Source organism: Tamandua tetradactyla, chromosome 12 (assembly GCF_023851605.1).
Source record: "Tamandua tetradactyla isolate mTamTet1 chromosome 12, mTamTet1.pri, whole genome shotgun sequence".
Lineage (NCBI taxonomy): Eukaryota > Metazoa > Chordata > Mammalia > Pilosa > Myrmecophagidae > Tamandua > Tamandua tetradactyla.
Window position 1 is genome coordinate 37,050,112 of NC_135338.1, and position 17,205 is coordinate 37,067,316.

The 17,205-nt window shown below is 37.5% G+C and overlaps 1 protein-coding gene across 2 annotated transcripts in view; it reads right to left on the bottom strand.

The window, feature by feature from the left end:
• Positions 1-256: 256 nt before the first annotated feature.
• ALKBH1 (alkB homolog 1, histone H2A dioxygenase) overlaps positions 257-17,205 on the bottom strand; it is a 30,130-nt gene continuing 13,181 nt past the window's right edge. For both annotated transcript variants that reach the window (XM_077123205.1, XM_077123204.1), the window contains exons 4-6: positions 4,761-4,851; positions 2,106-2,299; positions 257-1,419 (exon numbers count right to left, since the gene is read on the bottom strand). In XM_077123205.1, the coding sequence (XP_076979320.1) occupies positions 993-1,419; positions 2,106-2,299; positions 4,761-4,851 (712 nt within the window). In that variant the 3' untranslated portion in view covers positions 257-992. The remainder of the gene's footprint in view (positions 1,420-2,105; positions 2,300-4,760; positions 4,852-17,205) is intronic.

A 17,205-nucleotide genomic window follows, 5' to 3' on the forward strand; every position in this document is an offset into this window, starting at 1 on the left:
GTTGGCAAGGGCACTGAGATGAAACTCAGTGCATCATGCATTTTCCAAGTCATCTACTATCAGAAAAGACAGTGGTGACTGGAGTACTCAGAAATATCATCTTCTGTGACATATGCTACAAAAGCTCTCCGGGCAGGGCAGGGTGATGCAGGTTGGGGAACAGCTTTAGGGCTTCAATGGTATGAAGAATATAGAAAATAAAAATAGGAAAAAACAAATCGCAGATATACTAACCCTTGAAAATAGAGATCTTCAATTTAAATTCGACTAAGTTTATTCATGGAGAAAATAGTTGACAGAACACCCTCGGGGTTTTTCAGTCCAACAATTAAAATCCCATTAACACCAACAGGGAGAGTATAGAGGCTTCAAAGACATGTGGAGAAACTTGTGTTCCTTTTTGCTTATATTACATATATTTACCTTTTAGCCTAAAGAGATAGCTGTGATTTTGTTTCTTTTCTAGGGGATGAGGTTTCCAGTTCCAGTATCTTGACGTGTATAGTGTTCTTGTATGAGGGCCAGAAAAGACTGAAAGGAAGATCAAAGAATGCTTTGAGGAGCTGAGACTCATGGCTGGTTCACTGAACCACAAGTCACCAGATACAGTAAGGTGAGGGGCACTATGTGTCCCTATAATATACACCAGTATTAAAATGTACACCTAAATCTGAGGTATTCAAAGACTCCACAGCCATGGAAACTCACTTCTACCTCTCTCAGAGGTAACGGAAGATGCTGAGAAGGCTTTGTGAAGGTCAGACTTCCTTGGAATTCTCAACATACTTTAGTATCAGTATTTATCTAGGATTGGACTACATCAAATATGCTGGGCAAAGTGGTTAATCAATTACTCTTCGAGTAAATTGATGTTTCAAGGCAACAGTGTGATGCATGATGAGGTTTTCCCTGTTTTTGTGGCTTGTCTTGGTGATGAAGTCCATGGCATGGTTATAAGACCTGCCTGAGTAAAAGAATGGGATCCCCAACCCTCAGCTGTCAGGGTTTAATCTGGCCCATTTTACTTGGCTATTTTCTGCTTCCAGATGACAGTAACTCGTGGTGATGTGCCTTTTTTTCTCTTCCATGGGTTCCAAAGGGAAATTCTGATCTGCGGCCAGTACCTGTCGGACAGTCATGTTAACACGGGCAGTTTTCAGGTAGCTGGCGCACACCTGCCAGTCCTCCACAGAACAGGGCTCCACCACAGAGTCTGTGGGAAGAACAGCTGGGAGAGACGTCTCCAGGCAGCGAGGCAGGGTTTCACCCTCAGGATGTGGAAGGACTCGAGGGACTGCATGGTTCAACAGGCGACTGAAACCTGACATTACCATGATGTCACCACTGTGCATAAACATGGCTATGGGCGCCTCATCTCTTTTGAGGCCACCCAGGAGAAAGATGGCAGACTGTCCAAAGCTATAAAAAAAATTAAGTAAAAACAATAAGCAAGTAAGTTTTGTTTTTAAACTATGATCAGGAAAGTTACTGTGAATTGCTTTATATTCTGATTTCAGTTCAATTTATTGCTCCTAAATCCTCCTTAGCTAAGACCGTTCCTCCTTTGGCTTGTGTCTGAGTGACCCATCTGTGATCTGCTGCTTTACTTATGACAATTCACATAAATGATTCAAAATAAAATTTACATACTAAAAAGCAGCTAAATAATAAACTAAAAAATTGGATCTTAGCTTTATCCAACTGTTTTACTGATGCATCTTTATAAGATTGAAGAATTCCAATAAAATTGAATACTTTACTATATTTGTCATTCCAGTTTACTATTTTTTTTTTTTAGGGTGCATGGACCGGGAATCAAACCCAGGTCCCCTACATAGAAGGCGAGCATTCTACCACTGAAACACTCGACTTAGTTCACTTTTAAGATATTCTATACATCTAAAGCAGAAATATCAACTGTAATTTGGTCAGTGCTCTTAATTTTACTTATGGTACATAGTTAAGGTACTGTAAATGAAAATGTATAGAGAGCCCAAATGTTCTTAAAATTTCAACTTTTTAATTTATTTATTGTAGCTTAGATATGCCTTAGAAAAAATAACAAAGTGTTAAAAGTAACCCCCAAATCACTGGATTTAACTCACCTGAATGACAGGAGAGGTTTGGAGTGATCTAGTTCAGATTTGTCTACATGGATTCCTAGTGTGGAGTCTAAGCGGTAGTAGTTCAGGATACCTGCTTCGGCTTGGAAACCCTGAAATCCACAGGCAGCGGCCACTTGCTCTGAGAGGAAAGCCAGGTCAGAAGGGAAAGGCGTATAATGATCTGCTGAGTATTTCTTTGGTAAAAGTAGAGAAAATAAGAAAAACAATGATCTCAGGAAAACAAGAAACTGTGGCATAAAATTCATTACCACTTAAAAAGCATCTAACTTAGAATACCACTTTGAAACCATCTAATTTACAAATAATATTAAAATAGTACTATCTATTCATCCATTCTCGAGGCTCCCAGAGAATTAGAGCATCTATATGGCAGGCACTGTGCTATGCAGCGGCTATCCAGTGAAAATAGACTACTTCACCCTTCATGAAGTCTGGACATGAAGCAATTACTACATCACCCTCTATTATACTTTAATGCCAACTGGATTAGAGTAAAAAGGCAACTCAAAACTGTTACAGCAATGGAATACCTAAGGAGGCATGAAAACTAAATGTAATGTAGTATCTTAGACACGATCCTAGAACAAAAAAAGGGCATTAAGTAAAAATTAAGGGAATCTGAATGAAGTATGGACTTTAGCTAATAATAATGTGCCAAGACTGGTTCATTAATTGTAGACAAAGGTACCATACTAAGATGCCAAAGGGAGGGGAAGCTGGGTGTGGGGTATACGGGAAAGCGCTGTACTATCTTCCCACCTCTTTTGTAAATCTAGAACTATTTTAAAATAAAGCATTTATTAAAAACAAAAAGGCATCTTAAATATCATAGCCAGTTTGATTTTTGAGCTCTCAGCTTGGAAAACAGCTTACGGTCAATTACACTGGTCAACTGGCTGGAATGACATCCTCAAAACATCTGAATTAAAACTCTGATTATACTGTGCCCAAGACAGGACCTTAAAATGGAAATAATTTTCTTATTTCTCCCTGAACAGTTCTGAACTGGCAGCTGAAAAGCATTGCTTTTACCACCTAAGAATCGCAAATATTCTTTTGCCCTAAAAAAATCAAAGGCCATAATGTACAACTTCTCTAAACAATCTGTGGGTTAGCAATTCATGGGAATGACAAGGCTGCAGTTATAAGACTTCCACTTATAGCTTCCTATGCAGATGAGCTTCAGGGCTAATTTGGCTACATACGCCTGGAGCTACCTGCTAGACTCTTCCTATGTGGTGATGCTCCTCTCTCACACTTCTTTTGCTGATGTAAATCAACCTCAAATCTGGCTAAGAAATCTACTCTGTTTCATAATCTCCACTAATGCCCTGAAGTATGCTAGCTGACACAGAAAGTGACAGTTCTTGGAAGAATGTATTTCCTTAGGCCAGAAGTGAGTTTTAACTTCAGGTGATTACCCATTCAGAAACCATAATTTTCACTCCCCACTTCTCTTGGTAAATGAGGCAAAATTTGAAGTTCCTGGTGAATAACAATAACAATAATAAAAGCAACAGTTTAATGGATGGTGGTGATATGCATATTATAAATGTAATTAATGCCACTGAACTATACTCTTCAGAAATGGTTAAAATGGCCAATTTTTTAAGTTACCACAATAAAATTGAAAACAAAACAAAACTCAACAGCTAAAATTTATTGTGTGGATCATTTAACTGTTTACAATAGTTGGACACAGTTACAATCACTTTACAGGTATTAATCACTTAATCCTCAAAACCACCTCAGGAATGACAAGTAGGCATTATCATCACTAGAGGCAGAATTCAAACCCAGACTGTGTGACCCAAAGAAAATTACACGGCCAGTTCTCCAAATATAAATATATTCTGGTTTTCCATTAAATCTATAAAGGTGAAATTAAGGAGGATATCCCGAATATATTTTGAGCAACAGCCATCATTATTTTGAGCATATAATATATTTGTAATAATAAGTTGGGTTGAATGAAACTATATAGAGCTTTTTAGAAAGTAACTGGTTACTAGACAGAGATGATGGTCTATACCAATCTGTTTATTCAGTTTACTCTTTTAGCTAGTCCTTCCACTTGGTGGCAAAATCTTATTGCAAAAAGAGGCACTATGCTCCTATTATAATAGAAGCATTTTCAGAAGCATATAGGACAGGAAAGAAGAAATTGCACCTCAGGAAAACATGGAACTTTAAATGTAAGATTTTCTTTCCCATGTCTCTGCTGCCTAGCTCTTACACAGCAGGCAAGAGAATCTAGATTTTTGGAAGTTCTTTTGTAGGTTGATGAAAGAGAATACTATCTTTTTTCTTCAGGCATATATTATCCAGAAAAGAGCTCAATAAACACAATAATGGAGAACTGTTCTTGAAAGCAGTAAAGAAAAATCTATTATTGAAACCTATTCAGAGAAAGCATTGATGACTTCTGAGGAAATATCATTTGAGGGCATGTGAGAAGAAATTTTCTCTTGATAAATTATTCATTCCTTTTGAGAAGTTTTAGGTGGGAATACATGAAAGATTTCCTTACAAATAGATAATATACTTTAAGCCTGCCAGGAAAAAATCCAACCACGTGGCCCCAAGAAGCACAAAAATGGGAAAAAAACAGAATCAGCAAGAAAATTCATATACCTTACTGTCCCAGTTATAATGGTAGCCCAAGGTTACCCAGCGCAGTTTCTCTAATAAACTTCTGGGTCTCCGTTTATTCACTTCTTTATGCCTGCAAAGATTGGAGAATTTATTAATCTCAAATGGCAACAAAAGACCTTTATTTGGATTAAGCACTCTATGGTCTCTAACATCTCAATAATGAGAAACAACAGAAATGTCTTACCTATTCAATGGAAATGGAACAAGACTACTATGGGTAACTGAAAATTTGGGTAACAGAACATGTTCAATTTGATTTGCTAAAAATGGGGTATGATTATTCACAGTTATCACCATTTCAGTAATGATAGCGGTTTCCCAGAATGGTAAATTAGGAAAAGAAAGTTCGGCAAAATACATGCAGTCAAAAATAGATGGTTTAACGTGACTTCTTTAACCGTGTATAATATAGTTTATAATCTGAGGCTTAGCTAATAATTAAGGCACCACTGTACTGGATTTGGTGCTGACACTCCTTGTTCAAACCATAGGAAGTTTCTGCAAAACCAAGAGGTGCCCTTTCTGCAATTCTACCTCGTCTGATAAATCTATGGGTTTAACAACGCTTTTTCTATAGAGGAAGTTTTCTTTTTGTTTGGTTCATCTCTAAATATCATGAGATGCTAGGTCTAATAAACTTAGAGTTATTTTTCTCTATGTAATTTACATCATTAATCAATCAAAAGCTTTTTCTTCTGTCCAAGAACCCCTGGTGTTTAGAAAAAAATGATGAGACGCCTTGCCTTTTAGAAGTTTATATTCTGACAGGAGGTGACAGATGCATATAAGAATGAGGGAAAATTCAATTCAGTATAAAATCCAGTGTTAAAATGAATAGCAGAGACTTAGAGGGCTGCTAGAATTCAGAAAAAGGAGAGCTCAAAGTCAGTTGCCTAATCAGTTAAGGCTTCGCAGCAGAATTGGAAGTTGAGCATGGCACTGAAGACTGACCAGCATTTAAATAGGCAGCAATGCAGGTGACAATATGTGCACACAGCATGAGCAAAAGCAAGAAATTTATTGAAGGCCCACACTGTAAGTGGCACCCACTTTGATGTTTGGCAAAGAGATTAAAGAACAGATGCTATCTGTCCTCAGAGTTTATGTTCAGGAAGGGCATCATGAGGCAGATATACTTCTAGGCCAGTAGTTAAAAGGAATAGGAGAAACGAAAATTTATTTATGACAGGTGTGCAGAAAAGAGACATCTTTTTTTCTGTTTGTTTGTTTCATTAGTATTCCAAGCAAGAACTGTACACATATTCTAGGCATTATTTCCAGAGAAAAATCATCATTATAGTAACAATTTTTGACACTTTGGCCATGAAACTAGGAGATATGTAAAGAAACTTCTCCAAGTATCTGTTTTTCAGTTACTAAATTCTTTAATACCATTTGTAACCCATGCTAGTTCAATTATAATTTAAAAAATGTACTGTGAAAAAAAAGGATATATTTGATTCCCGGAGGTTGTCCATGCCAAAAACAAAACAAAAAACAAACAACTATAAATTGTTCATGGTTAAAACATGTTTGCTGGTATTTTATATTACCTGAAAAATAACTTTTTGGTTACCTCAAAATCTCCACATAAAACTTTTTGCAGTACCATTGTAAAATCAAAAATGCAATTTCAAGGATCAAGTGATCAAGCCACCTTACTCCTGGTCACGGATACAACTGACAGCTTTATAAACAGTTCTCTTTTACCACTTGCCCCTATTTTGATATGCCAACTATCACTTCACTGATATTCCAGAGTTTTCTTGCAACAGACTCATCCGTAACTTAGGTTAACAGTTCTTCCTCTTTACAATCCCCAAAGTACTTTACTGACATACTTTCTAACTCAAGTGAACAGGTTAAATAAATAGCAGTTTGGGCACCTTGTATAGGAGTTTTGAAAAAAGCCAAACTGAAAAGTGGTTTGACCAATAGTGTAATGTTTACTTGCCCCGTGAGATTAGTTCATCCAACAGCAGGATGTAAAACATTTACAGTAATGTTTGTGCTTTAGCAGTGAGCAAGTTCACTGGTAAAAAAAAAAAAAAAAATGTTAGCCAATTTACTCCTACTAAAACAAAAGTTTTCATTTATTTTTTGTTGGGTTGTTTGTTCTTTTGTTGTTGAGTTGTACGATTTCTTTGTATATACAGGAAATCAAACCTCTGTCCAATATGTGATTTCCAAATATTTTCTCCCATTGAGCACGCTGTCTCTACACCTTTTTCATAGTCTTTTGAGGTGCAGAAGCATTTCATTTTGAGGAGTTCCCATTTATCTATTTTTTCTTTTTTGTTGCTTGTGCTTTGGGTGTAAAGTTTAGGAAGCTACCTCCTACACTTTGAAGATGTTTCCCTACATTTTCTTCTGGAAGCTTTATGGTGCTAGCTCTTATGCTTAGGTGTTTGATCCACTTTGGGTTAATTTCTGCGTAGGGTGTAAGATAGGGGTCCTCTTTCATTCTTTTGGCTATTGATATCGAGTTCTTCCATGCCCAATTATTGAAAAGACTATTTTGTCCCAGTTCAGAGGATTTTGAGGCCTTGTCAAAAATCAGTTGACCATAGATTTGGTGGTCTATTTCTGCACCCTCGATTCCATTGGTCAATGATTCTATCTTTGTGCCAGTACCATGCTGGTTTTCTTTTTTTTTTTTTTATAGCTCAGATGCAGCTTCATTCAGTGTTTTAACATGATTACTTTACAATTAGGTATTATTGTGCTGTCCATTTTTGAGTTTTTGTATCTAGTCCTGTTGCACAGTCTGTATCCCTTCAGCTCCAATTACCCATTATCTTACCCTGTTTCTAACTCCTGCTGGACTCTGTTACCAATGACATATTCCAAGTTTATTCTCGAATGTCGGTTCACATCAGTGGGACCATACAGTATTTGTCTTTTAGGTTTTGGCTAGACTCACTCAGCATAATGTTCTCTAGGTCCATCCATGTTATTACATGCTTCATAAGTTTATCCTGTCTTAAAGCTGCATAATATTCCATCGTATGTATATACCACAGTTTGTTTAGCCACTCGTCTGTTGATGGACATTTTGGCTGTTTCCATCTCTGCAATTGTAAATAACGCTGCTATAAACGTTGGTGTGCAAATGTCCGTTTGTGTCTTTGCCCTTAAGTCCTTTGAGTAGATTCCCAGCAATGGTATTGCTGGGTCGTATGGTAATTCTATATTCAGCTTTTTGAGGAACCGCCAAACTGCCTTCCACAGTGGTTGCACCATTTGACATTCCCACCAACACTGGATAAGTGTGCCTCTTTCTCCGCATCCTCTCCAGCACTTGTCATTTTCTGTTTTGTTGATAATGGCCATTCTGGTGGGTGTGAGATGATATCTCATTGTGGTTTTGATTTGCTTTTCTCTAATGGCCAGGACCATGCTGTTTTGACCACTGTGGCTTTATAACAGGTTTTAAAGTCAGGGAGTGTTAATCCTCCAACTTCGTTCTTCTTTTTTAGGATATTTTTAGCTATTTGGGGTCTCTTTCCCTTCCAGATCAATTTGGTAATTAGCTTTTCCAAATCTTCAAAGTAGATTGTTGAAATTATGATGGGTATTGTGTTGAATCTGTAGATCCATTTGAGGAGAACTGACATCTTAACTATATTTAGTCTTCCTATGCATGAACTGGGAATGTCTTTCCACCTATTTAGATCTCCTTTGATTTCTTTTAGCTATGTTATGCAGTTTTCTGTGTACAAGTCCTTATGTTCCTAGTTAAGTACATTTCTAAGTACTTGATTCTTTTAGTTGCAATTTTGAATGGAATTTTTTCCTTAACTGACTCCTCAACTAGGTCACTGCTTAGGTATAGAAATGTTACTGATTTTTGCACATTAATTTTATATCCTGCCAACTTGCTGAATTTATTAGCTTAAGTAACTTTGCTGTAGAGTTCTCAGGATCTTCCAAGTATAGTATCATATCATCTGTAGATAATGAGAGTATTACTTCTTTCTTTCCAATCTGGATGCCTTTTATTTCTTTGTCCTGCCTGATTGCTCTAGCTAGAACTTCTATCACAATGTTGAATAATGTGATGATGACAGTGGCCATCCTTGTCTTGTTCCTGATCTTAGGGGGAAAGCTTTCAGTCTCTCTCCATTGAGTACGATGCTGGCTATTGGTTTCTGATATAGTCCCTTTATCATATTAAGGTAGTTGCCTTTGATTCCTATCTTTGGAGTGTTTTTATCAAAAAAGGATGCTGAATATTGTCGAATACGTTTTCAGCATCAATTGAGATGATCATGTGATTTTTCCCTTTCAATTTGTTAATGTGCTATATCACATCAATTGATTTTCTTGCATTGAATCATCCTTGCATTCCTGGTATAAACCCTACTTGGTCAGGGTGTATAATTCTTTTAATGAGTTGTAGGATTTGATTTGCTAATATTTCATTGAGAATTTTTACATCAATGTTCATTATGGAGATTGGCCTGTAGTTTTCCTTTCTTATAACATCTTCACCCAGTTTTGGTATTAAAATAATATTAGCTTCATAAAATGAGTTAGGTAGTGTTCCTTCTTCCTCAATTTTTGGAAAAGTTTGAGCAGGATTGGTGTTAGTTCTTTTTGGAATGTTTGATAAAATTCCCCTGTGAAGCCATCTGGCCCTGGGTTTTTTTTGTAGGAAGAGTTCTGATGACTGATTGAATCTCTTTGTGATTGGTTTGTTGAGATCTTCTATTTCTTCCTGAGTCAGTGTAGCTTGTTTGCGTGTCTCCAGGAATTTGTCCATTTCATCTAAGTTGTCTAGTTTGTTGGCGCATAGTTGTTCATAGTATCCTCTTATGATTTCTTTTATTTCTTCAGGGTCTGTGGGAACGTACCCCTTCTCATGTCTGATTTTATTTGCACCCTGTCTGTTTTTTTTTTGTCAGTCTTGCTAGTGGCCCATCAATTTTAATGATTTTCTTAAAGAATCAACTTTTGGTTTTATTGATTCTTTCTATTCTTTGTTCTCCCATTCACTTATCTCTGCTTTAATGTTTGTTATTTCTCTTTTTTCTGTTTGCTTTGGGATTAGTTTGCTGTTCTTTCTCAAGTTCCTCCAGATGGGCTGTTAAGTCCTCTGTTTTTGCTTTTTCTTGTTTTTTAATATAGGCATTTAGGACAATAAATTTTCTTCTCAGCACAGCCTTTGCTGCATTCCATAAGTTCTGATAAGTTGTATTTTCATTTTCATTCATCTCCAGATAGCTACTGACTTCTCTAGTCATTTCTTCTTTGACCCACTGGTCAATTAAGAGAGTGTGTGTGTGTGTTTAAATTTTTATTAATAAAATCAATCAACATACAATGTGAACATTCTTAACATATAAACATTCCATACTTGGTGTGCAATCAATGGTTCACAATATCATCACACAAATATACACATTGTTGCATATTTATCACCATGATCATTTCTCAGAATATTGACATTACTCCAGAAAAAGAAAAAAAAAAAACTCATACATACCATACCCCTTACCCTCTCTCTCACTGAACACTAGTATTTCCCTCTATCCAATTTATTTTAATATTTGTTCCCTCATTATTTATTTATTTATTTAAATTTTTATTGATAAAACATACAAGCACATACCTTCTTAACATACAAACCACTCCATACATGGTGTACAATCAATGGCTCACAATATCATCACATAGTTGTATATTCATCATCATGATCATTTTCTAGAACATTTGCACCACTCCAGAAAAAGAAATAAAAAGTAAAATCTCATACATACCATACCTCTTATCCCTCCCTCTCATTGACCATTAGTATTTCTATCTACCCAATATCAATATACATATATATTTTATTTTAACATTTCCCCCATTTATTTATGTTTAATCTATATGTTTTACACATCTGTCCATACCGTAGATAAAAGGAGCATCAGACACAAGGTTTTCACAATCACACAATCACATTGTGAAAGCCATATCATTATACAATCATCTTCAAGAAACATGGCTACTGGAACACAGCTCTACAATTTCAGGCACTTTTCTCTAGCCTCTCTAATACACCTTAACTAAAAAGGGGATATCTATATAATACGTAAGAATAACCTCCAGGATAACCCCTCAACTCTGAAATCTCTCAGCCTCTGCCACTTTGTCTCATTTCTCTCTTTCCCCTTTCAGTCAAGGTTTTCTCAATCCCTTGATGTTGAGTTCCAGCTCATTTTAGGATTTCTGTCCCACATTGCCAGAGAGGTTTATACCCCTGGGAGTCATGTCGCATGTAGTGAGGGGGAGGGCAGTGAGTTTGCTTGCTGTGTTGAATGAGAGAGATAGGCCACATCTGAGCAACAAAAGAGGTCCTCTGGGGGTGACTCTTAGGCCTAATTTTAAGTAGGCTTGGCCTATCCTTTGCAGGGACATGCTTCATATGAAAAACCCCAAGATTGAGGGTTCAGCCTACTGATTTTGTTGTCCTCACTGCTGGCGAGAATATCAGGCCTCCATATGGGGAAGCTGAACTTTCCTTTTTCACCATTTCCCCAAGAGGACTTTGCAAATACGTTCTTATATCTGCTCAAATCACTCTGGGATTTATGAGGGCATCACTCCGGACAAACCTACAAAATCTCATGCCCTACTCAAGGTTCCATGTACTTATGGTGTTCAATTAAACTGTCCATATACATTATATTAGGAGATGTACTAGTCAAAATATAACTTTTATACCAAAGAAACACTTTTTGCTTTAGTCTTGTATATAAGTTAAAGTTTTAAAATATGAATTACCATCTATTTTCATCACCCTGCAATAGGACATTCCTTTGCTTTTCCTCATACAAAAACATTTTTTTTTTAATTTGTGCATTTAATAACTATCCTTGTACAAGGAGTGTGTTTTTTAATCTCCATGTATTTATGAATTTTCTCATTCTTTGGTGGTTTCTGAGAGCCAGCTTCATCCCATTGTGATCAGAGAAAGTGCTTTGAATAATTTCATTGTTTTTAAATTTATAAAGACCTGTTTCGTGCCTCAGCATATGGTCTATCCTGGAGAATGTTTCAGGAACACTAAAGTATGTATATCCTTGTGCTTTGGGGTGCAGTGACCTGTTAGGTCTAATTCATTTATCAAGTTATTTAACTTTTCTATTTCCTTGCTTATCTCCCGTCTGCTTGTTCTATCTACAGAGGAGTGTGGGGTACTGAAATCTCCTACTATTATTGTTGAAACATGTATCGCTTCCTTCACTTTTGTCAACGTCTGTCTCACGTATTTTGGAGCTCCTTGATTGGGAGCATAAACATTTATGATTTTTATATCTTCTTGCTGAATTGACCCTTTAATTAGTATAGAGTATCCTTCTCTGTCACTTCTGATGTCTTTACATTTAAAGTCTATTTTGTCCGATATTAGTATAGCTACTCCTGCTTTCTTTCGGTTACAACTTGCGTGGAAAAATCTTTCTCCATCCTTTCACTTTCAATCTATTTGTACCCTTGAGTCTAAGATGAGTCTCTTGTAAGCAGTATATAGCTGGATTATGCTTCTTACTCCATTCTGCCAATCTGCGTTTTTTAATTGGTACATTTAGTCCGTTAACATTCAAAGTTATTACTGAAAAACCGTTTCTTGATTCTACCATCTTATCTTTTTTATTGTCAGATCTATATATTCTTTCCCCTTTTTCTCTTTGTATTCCAAAATTACCCTTAGTGGTACTCTTCAATTCTGTGGCCTCCTCCAGACCTCCCTCTCCTGTCTTTTTTTTCAATTGGCAGAACTCCTTTTAGTATTTCTTGTAGGACAGGTCTCTTGTTGACAAATTCTTTCAGGACTTCTTTACCTGTGAAACTTTTGTCTCCCTTAATTTTGAAGGACAATATGGCTGGGTGCAAAATTCCTGGCTGGAAGCTTCTCTTTCAGGATCTTGAATATATTATATCACTGCCTTCTCATCTCCAGGGTGCTAGTTGAGTAGTCTGAACTCAGTCTTATGTGGTTTCCTTTGCATGTAGTAGATTGTTTTTCTCTTGCTGCTTTCAGGATTTTCTGCTTCTCTTCGCCATTTGACAGAATGATTAGTATGCACCCTGGGGAAGGGCTATTTGGATTTATTCTGTTTGGAATTCGCTGGGCTTCTCTGACTTGTATATTTATGTCCTTTATGATGGTTGGGAGGTTCTCCCCCATTATATCCTCAACTACTCTTCCTAGCCCTTTACTCCTCTCTTCTCCTTCTGGGACACCAATGATTCTTACATTTGTATTCTCTGTTTTGTCTATCATTTCCCTGAGATCCAATTCACTTTTTTCCATCTTTTTTTGCCATTTGCTGTTTTGAGTCTTCGAAGTCAGTTATCCTGTCCTCTGTATCACTTATTTTTTCTTCTGTCTCTTCAAATCTGGTATTGTGTGCCTCTGGTATGTTTTTTATTTGGTCAACAGATTCTTTAATTTCTGTGATATCCGCTATTTTTCTATTTATTCTTTCAAATTCCTCTTTATGCTCTCCTACTGTCTTCTTGATCTCCTTTATGTCATTTGCTGTCCCACTTATTTTATTAAGTAGAGTTGGATGAACATCTTTGATTAGTTGTTTCAATGTCTGTGTCTCCTCTGGTGTTTTAATTTGGTCATTAGGCAGGGTTATATCTGCCTGCACTGTGATATGCTTGGTGATCTGCTGTCTTTGTGGCATGTAAATATCTTGATTTACTGTGGGAGTTGATTTATTTCTTTGAGTAGTCTAAGGCCTTGTGTTTGTGGGATGGTTGTACAGCAGGGAGGAGGGTATGGGGTGGGGCTTCAGTGCGGTGATTTATTTCACGGCAGGTATAGGTGCAGGTTGGGGATGTTATGCTGACGCTTGTGAACACAGGTGCGCAGTGGCCAGGAAAGATGTAGCCGTGTGGGTGCACTGGCCTAAGAGGGGCAAAACCCTGGTGTGTGCTGGTCTAAGGCACAGGGCCCTTTGTGCACATGCGTAGAGTTGTGGCAGCAGGTCAGTGTTATACCTCTGTGGATTGGGGGCTGATGTGACCTAGCTGCGCAGGTCAGCACTTTCTCAGAGTTGGGAAGTGTGGCTGAGGGCTGGGTGTATGTGCAGTTCTAGGATTGCTGTAAAGTGTGGTTTACAGAGCTGAATGATGTGGTTGGGGGCCCGTGAGCATCCACACCCTAGGAGTGCCGTACATTGATGTGCAGAGCTCCAGGGTGATGAGGTGGGGCTGCGTGATATTATGGGCAAGGGGACAGGGGTAGCCTGGTTATGGAGGTTAGTGGCCGTAGCCTTTATGCACTGTCAACAGCCTGCAGGGAACAGGGAAGGGGAGGTAGTGCTTGGGAGGGGTATAGGAGAGGTGGGTTGGGCTGCATTTGGGGTGGAGGTATGGGGCAGGTATGTGCTGGTGGAGTGGGGGCACCAGGAATGTAGGGAATGGGAATGGGTGGGTAGGTTCGGGTACATGGGTTGTGGGGAGAGTTGCCAGTCATAGGGCTGGGCTGGTGAGGGTAGCACACCCAAGGAATGCAGCCTGGCTTACTTCCTAGTCCCAGGCTCCAATCATGTAGTCCCATAGGCTCCACGCCAGGCTCCAGCTTTCTGCTTCTCAATTCCTTAGCCTTTGCAATCAGGGTGTCCTATGAGGTGCAAAAGGCTCTACCAGGTCAGCTGTACTTCCGAATCACCACCTCAGTCGCCGACCTGTCCTTTCTCTAATTTTTCTGTGGAGCAGAGCTAATTTTGATCTACTCTATTCAGCCATCTTCCCGGAAGTCTAAAAGAAAAGTTTTTATTATAGCTTTGTTCACAATTCAAGTCTCCAAAGTTAGTATCTCCATATTTATACTGTTTGGAAGAAACTACCAGAATCCTGATGGGAGCTGAACTTCTGTGGAGTCTGAGAAGATTGGCGAGTAGGAAGCAGCCCAGATGGTTTAGTCTAAACTGCATCTGAAATCCATCTCCAGTCTTCATGCAGGACACTAGAAGACCCATGCGTTGTTGATCAAGACATTCAGCCTAGGCTTTTCTTGGAGTACCTCCAGACAGAATTTATGCATGGTGTGTAGGGAGATGAAGTGCAGTTCCTTAAAAATAAGCACTCCTGGCTGCTGGCATTGGGGTCTGGCCTGGGGTCCCCAGCATAGAAGAGTTCACCCTATCTTTTCATTTTTTTTTTTAAAGGTATATGGTCCGGAAATTGAACCCAGATCTCCTGCATGGAAAGTGCGTACTCTATCACTGCACCACCCCTGTACCCTCACATTCTATCTTTTGAAAGTCCTGTTTACAAAGTTCGGCATTGGCTGACATCTGGAACTTGAATTTTTCAGAGTTACCACCATTCCCCAAACTGCTAAGAGTGGTTCACTGTGCTTAAACTGCATATTCAAACAATATGATTTATACTGAACACATGCTTTCCTTCTGGGAGTCTGGGATTTTGGTACATGTCAAACAGACACATACCCAATTAAAACCTGGGTTCTGAGCTTCTAATGAAATTCCCTAGGAGACAACATTTTACATGGGTTATTACCACTAGTTACGAGGGGAATTAAGCACGTTCTGTATGATTGGGAAAGGAACCTTAGAAGCTTGAGTCTGATTTCCCCTGGATTTCACTCCATATACCTTTTCCCTTTGCTGATTCAGCTTTGTACACTTTTATTATAATAAATAAGTTGTAGCTGTTAGAAAAATGAGAACAAATAAAAAAAGAATAAAAAAATTTTGTAGCTGTTGAGAATGACTACATAATGAGTCCTGTGAGTTCTCCTACTTGATCACTGAAAGTGGGGGTAGTATTAGGGACCCCTGACACAACAGGTGACAGACAACTGTTAACAATTTAGGGGAAAAGTTACGTAGGGCTTGGGTAATGACTGTAACTAGGTGATCTGAACACCTACTAAGTTTTTATTATAGCTTTGTTCACAATTCAAGTCTCCAAAGTTAGTATCTCCATATTTATGATAACAATCACTGATTACTTATTTATTTTTGATGGTAAAAAATTAAATAACAACAATGACGACAATGTTATTAATGCAACCTGAATTCTACTAATGTTTCTTCAGCTATGGGTACAAATAAAAACTCACTAACATTCCTCTTTAGAGAACATGTTCAATTTAATAGCCTGAGGCAGGAAAGTAAGAATGACCTCTTATTTCTGGTCTCATATGGATTTGGGTTTAATAGTAATATAAATGTGGTTCCAGAGTTACATAACAACCTGACGGGGCTGATCTATTCTATTTGACTTTCAAGAAATAGAATCCAGAACTCAAACTAGATGGTGCCATTAGTATCTAGATGGCAAAAAGAAGAGTTATAGAAGAAGCTTAGTTTTCACTCATTGGTTCTCAAACTTCAGTGTCATCAGAATCACCTACAGGGCTTGTTAAAACATACATGACTGAATGGACGGTGCTGATGGCAGCAGAACATTGTGAATGTAATTAACAGCAGTGATATGTGTATGAATGTGGTTAAAAGGGAAAATTTGAGGTTGTATAAATACACTTGAATAAAAAAAAAATCTATGGAACTGCACAACATAAACAGTAAAACCTGACTTAAACCACGGATTATAGTTAATGGTACAATTATAAACATGTGCTTTCACATGGTGGTATATGGGAACCTTGTATTTTATGCATAATTTTTCTGTAAACCCACAACTTTTTAATAAAACAAGACCAAAACACACACACACATACACGCACAAATCCATACATGACTGGGCTCAACCTTATAAATTCTGATTCAGTAGGGTGGGGCTTGAAAATGTGCATTTCTGACACATTCCCAAGTGATGCTCATGCCACTGGTCTGGGACCCCACTTTGAAATCCACTATTTTAGTTAAAATTTTAAAACCAAAACCTTCATATGTCTTTCTAGCTCAATAACAGATTATTTTAATCTTGACAAAGAGCCCATATTGTTAAAACATATCGAAACCAGACTAATTTGAACAATAAAGATAACAATAATGCAGCTTTGGAGTATTTTAGAAAGTTAATATGCTTCTAACAAGCTCTTCTTTGCCAAAAAGATTCAGTCTAATGTTCTTCAAAAACGGGATAATTATAATTAAAAAAGACTTATGGAATTATTTACAATAAAATTTATCAAAATTATAATAAGAAGCATGTATAAGAAACCCTGTAATATACTTTCTCTAATTTAGTTCTTTTCTGTAAGAAGGTAAAGTACCATCTCTTTTCTACCCTAACTATATCACTATAAAAAAAGCTTTGAGCTTTGCCTTTTATTACAGAGGGAAAAAAAATCTGAGAACATGATTTGCCCAAGGATGGAAGCAAGTCAAAGAAGCCTTACTTTCAAAAGTATTAAGCCCGGTCTTCATAGCAAAAAGAAAAAACAAAATAAAATTTAAACATTGTTAAGTGAAAGATAAGTTATGTT